General features: G+C 30.3%; 2 protein-coding genes across 7 annotated transcripts in view; both read right to left on the bottom strand.

Annotated features, from left to right (window-relative positions):
- Window positions 1–94: 94 nt before the first annotated feature.
- Window positions 95–1,830, bottom strand: LOC127064240 (mitotic checkpoint protein BUB3). The gene is made up of 4 exons (XM_050995015.1): window positions 1,421–1,830; window positions 1,287–1,356; window positions 885–1,195; window positions 95–813 (listed from the first exon to the last, which is right to left on the bottom strand). Exons 1-4 carry the CDS (start codon window positions 1,613–1,615, stop codon window positions 409–411), a joined length of 981 nt encoding a protein of 326 aa, XP_050850972.1. The 5' UTR covers window positions 1,616–1,830; the 3' UTR covers window positions 95–408.
- Window positions 1,831–3,922: 2,092 nt separating this feature from the next.
- LOC127064218 (TOX high mobility group box family member 3-like) overlaps window positions 3,923–13,507 on the bottom strand; it is a 203,256-nt gene continuing 193,671 nt past the window's right edge. For 5 of the 6 annotated variants that reach the window (XM_050994934.1, XM_050994936.1, XM_050994938.1 and 2 more), the window contains 4 exons: window positions 8,883–9,251; window positions 8,684–8,770; window positions 7,836–8,083; window positions 3,923–7,648 (listed from right to left, as the gene is read on the bottom strand). In XM_050994934.1, coding sequence (XP_050850891.1) covers window positions 7,582–7,648; window positions 7,836–8,083; window positions 8,684–8,770; window positions 8,883–9,251 — 771 coding nt within the window. In that variant the 3' untranslated portion in view covers window positions 3,923–7,581. The remainder of the gene's footprint in view (window positions 7,649–7,835; window positions 8,084–8,683; window positions 8,771–8,882; window positions 9,252–13,507) is intronic. The other variant, XM_050994935.1, reaches the window with a different exon arrangement.

Here is a 13,507-nt window from a genome sequence, read left to right as displayed (position 1 = left end):
ACGTATCATATCCCTCTCTCTCTCTCTCTCTCTTTATAGAATATACATAGGTATGTACAATTTTATTTTAAGTGATAATGACAAAGCAGCGATGTTTAGAAAAATGGTAGTTTTTATTCAAATAATCCGTTCAGTCAAATAATTTTAAAGAAAATGATCCAGTTTTGTAAGAATCGTTGTAATGTATACATAGTACATTGTAATGTATACACATATAGCAGTCATAGTTAACAAAGTCGAAGTCTTCCGAAATATAAAAGTGTAAAATCTTGATGATTCTTGATATTTACATGACGCATAAAAAAAAGAATGTTCGTTAAAGGTTTTTAACGTCATTTCTATCTGATCTGTAGCGCGCGATTTAAATAACATTTTAATTACAAATGGTCCTATTAAAATAATACAATGTTACTTAGGTTTAGTTTCTTGGTCGTTTACGTATCTTATATAAATTTCTATTTCGTCCGTACCCCCAGGTGGTATTTGTGATTCATTTAAATAAGATACACCTATAGCAAGAACAGAACCATCATGGCTAAAACTAAGAGCAGCAACGCCAGCGTTATATCTATGGAATTGACATAAACGTTTTTTGTTAAAACCATCCCATATATTAACATATCCATCCGATCCACCAGTAGCAAAGGTATTATAAGTGGTATGAAAACTTATAGCATTTACGGGATAAATATGTTCTACGTTATTCTCTTTTATCCGATGACATTTAAAAGCATATTTTTTCTTCTGTGCTTCAGGTGTCGTATCTAGATATTCTACGGCCACTCTACCTTCTATACTACTTAAAACATAGCCCTGTAAATTTAGAGATTATTTTTATATGCGACAGAAATTCTATCAATAATATTAGAATTAGATATATTTACCTGCTCGTTGGGAAAACCTTTAATACATCGCGTTTGATACTTTAGACTACTCTCCCGTCTTTGAAACATTCCAGCCATATTTCTTAAATCCCAGATACAAACTTTTCGTTTGGCTGTGCCTACTACAAATTTATCTCCACAAACTGACAATGCCAAAACAACATCTGGTTGTAGATAACTACCCACGCAAGTGGGAGTTCTCGGATCCCAAAGCTTTACAGCTGCATCCCAACCACCGGTTAAGATAGCATTTACCGCACCACAATATTCTATTTTTCTGATCGGTTTGTCGTGTGTTCCCATGACCGATTCTGTTAAAATACTTCTGAGTTGTACATTTTCCATAGCGACATGTTCACAATTATTTATAATGCAGTACATTAGAACTAAAACTCTCATTACCAGTATTACTATTGATGTCATACATCTTCAATGTGTTTCCTAAGCCACCGCTATAAGCATGTACCGCATCCTAGAAATGATAGCATAAACACTATTATGATTTTAAATGTTTCTTAATAGAATTGATACATTACCTGAAATGCTACATCCAAAACCGGCAAATCGTGATTATACTTTAACCTCATACTATTTGCATGAATGTCATATAATCTAACTGTGCTGTCCCATGATGAGACGAGTAAAAACTGAGTAGAATTCGGGCCAAATTCAACAGCAGAAATCGCATCGGTCGGAGGCGATTTTATTTTAAATTCTGTTCGTGATTCCATCTCTTTAAAAGAGGTTATATTCGTTCACTATGTAACTGTGATACGATGAAACAATATTGTAACATACAAAATTTCTTGACGATGTAAAATAATTCTCTATTAATTCACAATCTAATGCGAATGCGAATTTACGATTATCTGTAAACAAAACCACAAACGAAATCAAGAATTAAATTCAAGTAGGAAAGGGTGTAATCAGTTTTTTTGTTTTAACTGTTGGCAATACTCAATATTCTCCCGGTGGTATCAACTTCCATAAAAATCGTAATTGATTTAAAAATTCTAATATTTTCGCTTTAATTTGTCTCGATTATCGTTGTTCGTCGAATCTCGATAAGATGTTAAAGTTAATATTATATTTATTAACGAGATGATATTTTTGTAAATTTATAATCGACCTAAAAATCACTGATTCGTTCTTTATATCGTATCGTATTTTATAATCAACGTTTCAAAATTAATTGGATTAAAACGAGCTCGAGCGAGGAAATGAGAATAATGATAACGGCGAATATAACGTACGATATACAACCTGAATGTTTTATAATTTGCTGAATAAAATCCATCAATGAAATATCCCAAATAATTAATGGCTTTCGAACGATCCTAAACTGGGAATTTCAGGGAAGAACGGATTCGTTCTCGTTTTCTACGATTTTTAGGAAAAATTCTATCATAATACGCACATGGTAATCGTAGTAACACCGTTGCATTATTACTTGAACGAAACTTACGAATTTTTGAAAAAGCATTATCTCCTTTGAAAAAAATGTTGTCAAGAAATGATGTCTCTTTCGTGAACGGTTTATCCATAAAAATAAAATTTTTTTAAAAATTCGAGAAAGCCATATCCTTGCTTAAATCTTTATGTTTAAAACGAGACATCGTACGTCAAAATTGTCCAAGAATTACGCTCGAATACCTTGTTTGCGTAAATCTCGCTGTTTCCGACATTTTTTTCTAAAAAAAAAAAAGAGAAAAATGTTTTCTCTACGGTGGCGCCCCTGGAACTTTGTGAGGAAAGAGAGGAAGCTATTAACCCCCACTATAAATATTCCCCGTATATAAATGTTCGAGCGTTGTACGCGTTTTTCTATTTTCTTTTCGATTGAAAGTCTGTATGTAGAAGGATAATATAATGTCATATTTAAATAAACAATTTAAATTAATAATCGTTCGACAGTTTTCGAGTTAATTATCATTCTTATTTTAACGAGTAAACACGTAAGCATTCGTCTTTCATTAATCTTTAATTTAAATAATTCATATTTTTCATGACACGAAGAGGTCATATGATTTAAATAAAAGAGATGATTCTACCTCCTTTCGTATCATGTCATCCTTTCGTAAGAAAGTTCCATTTGTAAGAAAAGTTTTAGCTTCGTAGAAAATTTGAAAGTGTTAACAGGAAAGCATAACTTACCAGGAGATGGCAGGATAACGCGTGCCACCTCTTCGTCAATCATACGATCCTGTTACAAAACTCGATTTGTGGGAGAAATTTCCGCTTTCTCCGGAATTTGAAATATCGAACAGGAGAACATAACTTATCGGAAGATGACATGTTACGGATGCCGCGTCTTTATGCGATCCTGATACAAATTTCGATTCGTGAAATATATTTTGGCATCGTTCGTCATAAATAAAAATTTCTAACAGGAAGATAGAGAATTTAGGAGTTGATACGGATCAGAAGGTAAATAAATAATAATATCAAATTATAAATAAATAATACTGTTTCTCGTTTAATTTACATTTATTAATATTATTTTTATAAGATTTACATAGTAAGACTTACACACACACACATATATATATACATATATATATATGTATATATATATATGTATATATAATAATTTATTCGTATGACATCGTAGAAATGTGTTTTTTGTCCGGAATGTATTCTTTATTCCAAGAATATTATCATCCTCATCGACTGTTTATTAAAAATTGATTATACCACTCAAATTGGATCCTGTAATTTATAAACACATTTATTACTTACGAAGGAAAATTATGTCAGGAAATGAGATAATATAAATATATTATCCGTACGTAAAACGAATGACATAGCACGAATATAAAATTTTAATTTCGAAGAGTAAATTTCCACGAAACGAATATAAACGTTAAAATATAGAGAAAATTTATAAGATTTTAATTTTTAACTTTATTAATTATTATTATACGTACTGGTAATAGTCGATCGTGTGTCGATTTTACAATTGATCGGCTTTACATGATTTAGGAATATGGATTATTATTAAAAGATTAAAAGCTTTCAAAATAAAAATTCATGATAAATTTGAGATTGAAATCGTTTAATTATGTCTTTGTACAGAAAACAATAAAAATTAACATAAATTCATTGCAAATTACCATCATATATTAGCATTTGATGCGTAGTGCTAGTACTACAATATATGCTGGATATTTCCTAGATTCACTTTTTTTTTTTTTCTTTTAATATTGATTTATGCGATTACGATTAATGTAAAAGTTGTGTTTTCTGTATTAAGGGATATACACGCATACGGGGGCAGGGGGGATTTTGTGTTTTCTGTGTAGCTTTTGTATACTTTTTTTTATTGACACGCCGCATACCTGGGTATTTCACAACAGGCCTAATCGGCTTAATCAATATCTTATTTCATTTAAAATTATGAATTATAAGTATTTTTTTTTTTATTATCCTATATGTATATGTATCTGTATATATATATATATTTTTATATATATATTTATTTTATATATTTATATGCTTTCATAATATATACCACAAATCGTCTGTTATCAATATAATACAATATTGATTATGTTTACATAACCTACAAATCTGTAGAATATATATTTATGTATATTTACAAGTGGGTATATTAAAAAGAGAATATTAAAAGAAAATTCATTAGCACATTCATTCTCTCTCTCTCTTTCTCTTTCTCTCTCTCTCTCATACTTTTTCGAGACACGTTCAATAATTTTCTGTTACCCAATAACAATTATCACGATTGTATAATTGAGATCAGATATTATCGAGAGGTCTCCAAGGATAAGTATGGGAAGACATATATATATTTATATATACATACACATAATATATATATACATATATATATATATCTTCCTTATATAACTATATTATACTCGATGATCTTTCTTTTCTTTTCTTTTTTTTTTCTTAAAAGCTTATTTCAAATTTTTAACTCTTTCTTTTTCAAAACAATCTGACTATATATTATTCACTGATATATTTTGACTCTTTCCATAAAATATGCCCACGTATGATAGACTTGGGGGTGCTTACCACAAATATGGAACTGATAATTTTAAATACTAGTTGTAAAAAATAAGCGAAAGTACGCATTCATTCGCAAAATCTGAATTGTCTCTTTGTTTTTCTTTTTTTCCCTCTGTGTGTGTGTGTGTGTGTGTGTACGTATGTGTGATTATGTGATCATAAATATTATAAAATACCGATTTGTTAAAGTAACGTCAATGTAAAGAAATTTATACTTGAACTGCCCATTAACATTCATTTCCCAAATATACTTTATATCATTTATTCATACAAATTTAACAAATATATGAAAACGCCAAATATGTTTATATCCGTAAGTTAAAAAAAAAAATAATAATAAAAGAAATATATATATATATATTTTGTCGATGCAAAAATTAAATATTTCAATCGTTGTTATATGTAAAATAAACAAAAAGAAAAAGAAGTAGAATGAAAGAAAAAAAAAAAACAATGATACTTGTAAAATAAAATTTGCACTATATACGTATAAAAGAATAATAATATTAATATTAATAATAATAATAATAATAATAATAATAATAATAATAATAATAATAATAATTAAAAAAATAAAATAAAATCGTAAATTATAGCAAAATATCTAGGTACTAAAGTGTGTTACGGCTGCCTCAAATTCAAGGTGGCCTTTTTCTATACTTTTCTTTTTTCTTTTCCTATGGAAATGATATATCTTTCTTAAACTTATTTGTAAAGTATACATGTGTGTATCTGTATGTATGTATGTATGTATGTATGTATGTATGTATGTATGGATGTATGTATGTATGTATGTATGTATGTATGTATGTATGTATGTATATACGTGAATACAAAAACATGTATGCGGCAAGTATGCAACAACGATATCTTATCATTTTGTACATTCCAACTGTTGTTATTTTTTAATTTAAGTTATTAATTTAAACAAGCTTTCTTTTTCCGTCGATTTGCTTATTGTCGATTAAAATTCGTATTTAGCGTGGAGAAAAAAAGAATTGTAAAATTGCGACAAATAATTATATCGTACCGTAAAATATAAATTGCGAAGAATATAAAATAAATACCATGATATGCCTCAATTTGACTCTTATCATATATATAATATATGATCGATCGTATTAAATGATAAATATTAATTAGAAACACGTTACGATACCGGTAGAACCACGAAAGTCAGGGGCAAACAAGAATTAGCTGCTTTCACAAGTCTTTCCATCTTAATTTATCTCTTTTTATATTCAAAAACACAGTCTGAATCGGATTCATCGCTGGGTACCCACCATCATCATCATCATCATCGTCATCATCATCATCATCATTTTTTTTTCTTCTTTTTTTTTCTTTTTTTTTTCTTTTTTGTTGATACCCGCTAGAATTCTATTGTTTAAACATGTATATATAATTGACCAACCAATTACACATATATGTTCATATTTATAAATATAATCATACTAGATGATTAATAATATTCCTAGCTAAGTATAGAAGGGGGGAAAAACATGCAACAACCGCGGCCCATGGCACTGCCAGGTAATACAGTTTTTACTATACAGACGATTTTTTTTTACTCATCCCCTCTCTCTCTCTCTCTCTCTCTCTCTCTCTCTCTCTCTCTCTCTCTCTCTCTCTCTTATCGCACTTTTCTTTCACTATTATTATAAATGGGATGTATTTCTTATCGCAATTATTATTATTTACATGCAATATACCTCCCTCTCTCCCTCTCACTCTCTCTTTCATTTCTTATTATCCCCGCACCATTGTGCGTGACTAATATTCTCTGCTCTCTATTTAACTATCCACATAGGATTTTCATTTTACGTATGAATAATGCAATTCATAGAATAAGGACGACACTTATTTATGTCGTTTCATCGTGAACGATCACAAAGTATATTCACGATCGTTTGTGAAAAATTGCCACCCGCTTTTAATCGATTTCGTTAATTTAAATGAACGAACGTACTGTTAACTGTACAGTTGGCACGCCTCGTCTATCGACAAACAATGATGTTTATTATTATTATTATAATTATTATTATTATATTATTATTATTATTATTTATTATTATTATTATTATTATTATTAATTATTAATTATTATTATTATTATATTATTATTATTATTATTATTGCGGTTTATGAAAGAAAATCGACAAGTCTCATTTCTTTCGTATTTAAAAAGCCGCACTAATAATTATTATCCCCCGAGCTTTTGTAGATAGACAGTGTTTTGACCAGAGTAATTGATTATTGTGAATAAGGCTTCTTAATTTACACGTATCTTCCCGTTCTACAAAGTAACGTATCCGCTTTCTCTATCTGATCCGAAATGTATATATATATATATATATATATATATATATATATATATATATATATATATATATAACGTGATTAGACGACACTTCCTGATGGACGATGCTACGTTGTTTCTTTCGCATACACGAGATTGTATTGTGTGACATATCCGTTTAAGTCCTGTTTGTTTCTTTTTTTATTTTACGATCGTACTCTCGCTGACTTTTACTTTTATCTCATTCTCCTTCTTGCTGCCTATATATACACATTAGTTTAGATATCTTACTTAACAACAGACCCTGCACGTTACAGAGCCTCGATGTAATTTAACGACGTAGTTCGACCTCTTTTGCGTAAACACTTATTTCACAGTGGAGAAGTTCTGCTGTGGATTTTGATTCGATGATACCCACGTGGTGAAGACATCTCTACAATGAAAGAGAGGTATACATTTAAAAAGGAAAAAAAAAGTCGTCTGTTTGTAGATCTCATATAATCACTGGTTGGTTGGTTTTTTCTTTTCTTTTTTTTTCCTTTTTTTTCTTTCTCTTTTTTTTTCTTTACTCAGTCATTATACGAGTTAATATGGCAATAAGGAATACAAAGAATGCTCACACAAACCTGCAGTGGCTGACCACGCACTCATTACTGCAATACTCATCTTCCCATTCGCTATTGGCTACAGCAGGATTTGGACATCCGTGACGGATACATGCATTTGTCGGTGGTCTTTGTCCTACCATGGCAGCTTGCGAAGCACTTACCGGAGGTGGGCTTGAAAGTGAGTCTCCTCTAGGAGGACTCATATGTATCATTTGTTGTTGTTGCTGTACTTGTACCTGCTGTACTTGTTGCTGCGGCACCTAAGTCAAATATATAAAAGATAAACCAATCCGTGAAATAGATCTATACGTTTATACGAGACTTTTCTTTTATATTTTGTAGGTTATGTATTTACTAGGTATCATGGAATACTTTCGAAACGATTTAATTCGACGTTAAAACAAAACAAAAAAATTACTAATTAATTAAACGTCGAATTTACTCACGAAATAATAACTTCTAGGCGGTCTTAAGCAGAAAATAGAAAATATTTTGTCGGACGTATCGAATGCATTCGTGGTAGCCATTTTGCGGCTTGATAAATGGTAATATTCGATTATGGAGCGGTAATACGAGATATCGATCGCGTTAGAATGGCGCGAATCTTAAATACTTATATAAAACGAACTAAAAGTCACTCTTCTTAATTATTATTATTACTATCATCATCGTCATAAGCAATGTATTCAAATTAAATCCGATCACCATATATTCGATAAAATATGATTTCTCGAGTTTGATTAAACTCGTATATATTTTCTCGATATATACGAAAACGATAATAATACAAATACACATACATATATATCATGTACGTACATCATATATACGTATGTAGTAGAATACTTTGTTACACCTACCTGCATGTATTGCTGCTGTGACACCTGTTGCTGCATGTGTTGTTGTTGCGTCATATGCGCCGATGCCATAGCATTGCCCAATAATCCCTGCAACATAACGTTTTCACGTTTTTATCTGTTGTTTTAAAAGAAACGATTAAAAGAAAAATTATAAAGATATACGAAAGAGAATATATGTCCGTCCGATGATCGTTGTTACCTGTTGTGCCTGCTGCTGAGGATTACCCTGCATCGTAAGATGATGCGGTGACTTCTTAATGGCCATCTGTTGTTGCTGTTGCTGATGTTGATGCTGATGTTGTTGATGTTGTTGCTGAGGCGACGGTGGTTGAGGTTGAGGACTATAAACTTCATATGCAACGTTTCCTTGTCCGCCATTTCCACCATAACTAGCGTATCCGGTGTACTGCACTTGTGGCTGCTGTTGTTGCTGATGTTGTGGTTGTTGTTGATGCTGTTGCTGTTGCTGTTCATTCTCTGCAGCTCCTTTACTAACCAAGGATGCTCTATACGCTGCCAACGCCTTCAAATACTCCTTCTTAGCCGCTTCAGTCTTTTTCTTATAAACCTGAAAACATTAAAATATATTAATTTAAATGTATAATTAATTTTAATAGCTTTATAAATCCTACGATCTTTTTCTTCTTTCTTTTTTTGTTTCTTTTCTTTTCTCTCTCTCTCTCTGTTTTTTTTTTCTTTGCATCAAAACGTTTACAATGTAAATATCGAGATATTAATATTTAATGAATATTTGCATAATATTGTTTTGACATCTTAAATAATTAATCAGTAGATATGTGTGTTAATAAAATAATTCGCGTTCGGATTTGACGTCATCATAATAATATATTCTCAATTCCCCTTTCCCGGATGTCTTTTGAAATTGCCGCATTGCAGCAGCAAGTCGAGTATATATATATATATATATATATATATATATATATATATGTATGTATATAAATATAAATATATATGCATATATGTATATACGTATGTATATATAATATATACATATTTAATAACGAATAACATGATACACCTGCGAATTTCCATTCTCGTATCTCTATTATCTTTCTTTTTAGTTTTTTCTTTTTTTACCTTTTTTTTTCCTTTTTTTTTTTTTTTTTTGATATAATCGCACGACATCGAAGTGGCCAAGCACTCTTATACATTCTATATACTTTGACTTATTTTAATCTTATTTTTGATAGCTACGTGTCCGATATGCGATTCTAAAGGCTATTAAAGTAACTTCTTGTCGTGGCGTGGCTCGTGTTCGAAGGATAAAGAAAACATGTATGGGTGTGTGCGCGTGTATGTATGAGAGAAAGAGAGAAAGAGAGAAATATATATATACATATATACATATATGCATATATACATATATACATAGGGAGAGAGCAAGTTTTATCGACCGGTGTAGAACTATAAGCTAACTTCATTTATAATTTATCGCTAGTGTTTGACGAACTTATCGTACATACCGGAAATGAATAGAAAATTTTAGACGTGACAAACGAAGCGATTTTATTCCGACTTTATGCCAACTTTTCAATTGTTCGCGATAATACGGTACATTTTAACCCCTTGATATATATATATATATATATATATATATATATAGAATTTCGATATAAAATATATATATATATACACATATAATATTTACATTTATATACGGGTGTGTCTTCGAATCGAAATTCTATTTTTATTTCCACTACAATTTTATGAACGATATGAATGATATAATTTTTCAATATTCGATTTGAACGAATCGATTTATATTTATTCATTGCTTCGCAATTTAAAAATGTTTGTTTTCATTGCTGTTTTTTTTTCATCTAACTAATATACATACGCTTTTATATGTACGCTTTTATATATTTATATACATGTGTATGTGTATGTATACAGAGAGATGGAGCCAAAAGTTCCTAAGGGATTTTAATATGAAATGAGATATGAGAAGAGTTGCTAGTATATTGCATATAAATAATAATAATAATAATAATAATAATAATAATAATAATAATAATAATAATAATAATAATAATAATAATAATAATAATAATAATAATTGCACGAAACCAAACACATTATTCTATATGTTAAATTATTATCAGAATTTTATTTCATTTACTTGCTGCATCTTTTCGTTTCAGTGTTTAATGTCGATAGAGGATAATAATAATACTGATGATGATGATGATGATGATGATGATGATGATAATGATGGTCGATCAAATGTCTCTAGAAAGTTTCAAAAAATTAATTATTCGTTTTAGAGATTTTTTAAGCTAATTCCTTTTTTTTTTATTCGTTCAGGTTTAAAAACTACAAGCTTGCATAAATATATGCGTAACTAAAAGCCTGAAGTCTTGAGAAAAATTAATTCATTTATAAAACCATTTAGGAACTTTTGACTCAGGTTTTATCTCTCTCTCTCTCTCTCTCTCTCTCTCTCTCTCTCTCTCTCTCTCTCTCTCTCTCTCTCTCTCTGTGTGTGTGTGTGTGCGCGCGTGCGTGCGTGTGTGTGTGTCTGTGTGTGCATTCTCTTTAACCGAAAACGACAAATTCGTGTTTATTCGTCCGTAAGATATTATTCCATTCTCGAAGCCATGGGACGTTGTTGATAATGATGATGATGATGATAATGATGATGATAATAATAATAGTAATTAGTTCGTATGCAATCGATGCGACAAAAACAAACACGATACATAGATGCACGTAGTAACTCCGACAATATTATCGACACGGAGTTTACGATTCTACGAGAGGGGCATGAAAATTAGATGTTAGATTGCAACGATTTCCTACGAGTATTAGTAATAGTAGTAGTGTTAGATAGTAGATAGTAATAATAGTAGCATAATAATAGGAATAGTAGTGATGTTTTAAAAGAAGGAAATATTAGTTAGAAATTTTACAATAATAATATTAACAATAATAATAATAATAACAATAATAATAATGATGATGATGATGATGATGATGATGATGATGATGATGATGATGATAAATAACAACGTGACAATCAAGAAAAAAATTTCAATACAAAAAAAAAACTAATCGACAAACATTTTGCTATTTATATTTTATATATATATATATATATATATTTATATATACACAATCACATTGGTCGGTAAACATCCCACGCACGTAAAGTATTAAAAAAAACACAGATATATTCCATACGATACTACCGTTAGAGTTATCGACTTTGATTGTCGCTTTAATTCGTTATTAATAATTCAAGCAAAAAGAAAAAGAAAAAGAAAAGAAAAGAGACAGAAAAACAAAAAAAAGAATAAAGAAAAAGAGGAAACAACGTCATCGAACACGAGTTAACCTATCCACGTTTTTCATTTCAAATTAAAAACGAAATAACAAATGTTCCGAATGATGTCCGTAATGATTCTAAGTGAGACACCCGTTATTACTTTCTTTACAAGAGCTTCACGAAGAAAAGCAACTCATATTCCCTCTCTCTCTCTTTCTTTCTTTTTTTTCTTTTCTTTTTTTCTCCTTTATAAGTAACAAAGTGCAAATTTTCATTTCTGTCTCTACCCCCGTTTCCCTCCCTCCTACACTTTCTCGTTTTCCCATCATTTCTCTCTCTCTCTCTCTCTTTCTCTTTCTCTCTCTATCTCTCTTCACAGTCCGAAAAGAATATGTTCGCACGATAAAAAACGTTCTGCTATGGTGCATATACGAGTAAGAAACGGAAGAATGAGAAATAGAAAAAAGAGAAAGGGAAGAAATGAAAGAAAAGAAAGAAAAAGAAAGAAAGAAAGAAAGAAAGAAGCGTGGTGGTCTCTTTCTCTCCTTATAAAACGGGCACGGGAAAGGGAATTTAATCAAGATTCCACCTAGTCTAACTGCATATCGTCGTCCTAGATGTAGCGAAATTAAAATGCACTTTCCGCGGAATTATCCTCTTATATATTGTTTCCCTTCCGCACGGTATACCCCTCTCTTCAACTTTTACCCCCTACTACCCCACCACTATTGCTGCCACTACGCTCTATTTCCCTCTTCTTCTTACCTTATTCGACTGTTTATTCTCTCTCTCTCTTTCTCTCTTTCTCTCTGTCTCTCTCTTTTTCTATTTTACTCATTTTTCTTTCTTTTTAACAATCTACCATTCTCTTACATATACACGCATACATCCGAATTTCTATAGAGAATATTAGATGAACAAAAAATACGTCTCGTTCGTTTCGGTATTAATTAAGGATGTAAACGTTATTGTGCCTTTTTGTCCTCTTTCTTTCTTTCTTTTTTTCTTCTTTTCGTTGCTTCAATTTTCTTCTTCTTTTTATCTATTTTTTATTTCTCTTACTATTTTCTAGTTTTCTTTCGTTCTCTTATGTACACAGTACCCAGTAGACGCGCGTACACACAAACACGTAACATATTTCAATTTCTATAGCGAATGTATAAAGCGAAAAGAAAATACGTATCGTTTGTTCGAATTGACTTAAGATATAAACTTTATTTGTTCTATTTTATTTCTCTCTATTTCTCTTCTTTTTTTTTCTATTTTCTTTTATTTTTTTTTTTACTCATTATTTTCTAGTTCCCTCGGATACTCGTTCAATAATTTATGATAACCGCCGAGGAAGAGCTCGAAATTTCGAGGTCGGTTTGCGATGGCTGATACATATATATATATATATATATATATATATATATATATATATATGTAAAAAGAAAGATAATATGTAAGATAAAAAGACGTAAACAACTTCTTCAATGTCGATTGTTATTCTCTTTCTCTCTTTCTCTATCTATCCATTTATCTATCTATCCATCTCC

Source organism: Vespula vulgaris, chromosome 5, assembly GCF_905475345.1.
Source record: "Vespula vulgaris chromosome 5, iyVesVulg1.1, whole genome shotgun sequence".
NCBI classification, from domain to species: domain Eukaryota; kingdom Metazoa; phylum Arthropoda; class Insecta; order Hymenoptera; family Vespidae; genus Vespula; species Vespula vulgaris.
Note: the sequence above shows the minus strand (reverse complement) of the source record. Positions and strands in the feature narration are given on the sequence as shown.

Excerpts from the sequence above, each read along its gene's own strand:
- LOC127064240 (XM_050995015.1), bottom strand. The coding sequence starts at position 1,615 with ATGGAATCACGAACAGAATTTAAAATAAAATCGCCTCCGACCGATGCG. Across the intron at positions 1,357-1,420 it reads TTTTGGATGTAGCATTTCAG|GATGCGGTACATGCTTATAG; the intron begins GTAATGTATCAA and ends TATCATTTCTAG. Across the intron at positions 1,196-1,286 it reads TGACATCAATAGTAATACTG|AATCGGTCATGGGAACACAC; the intron begins GTAATGAGAGTT and ends GTATTTTAACAG.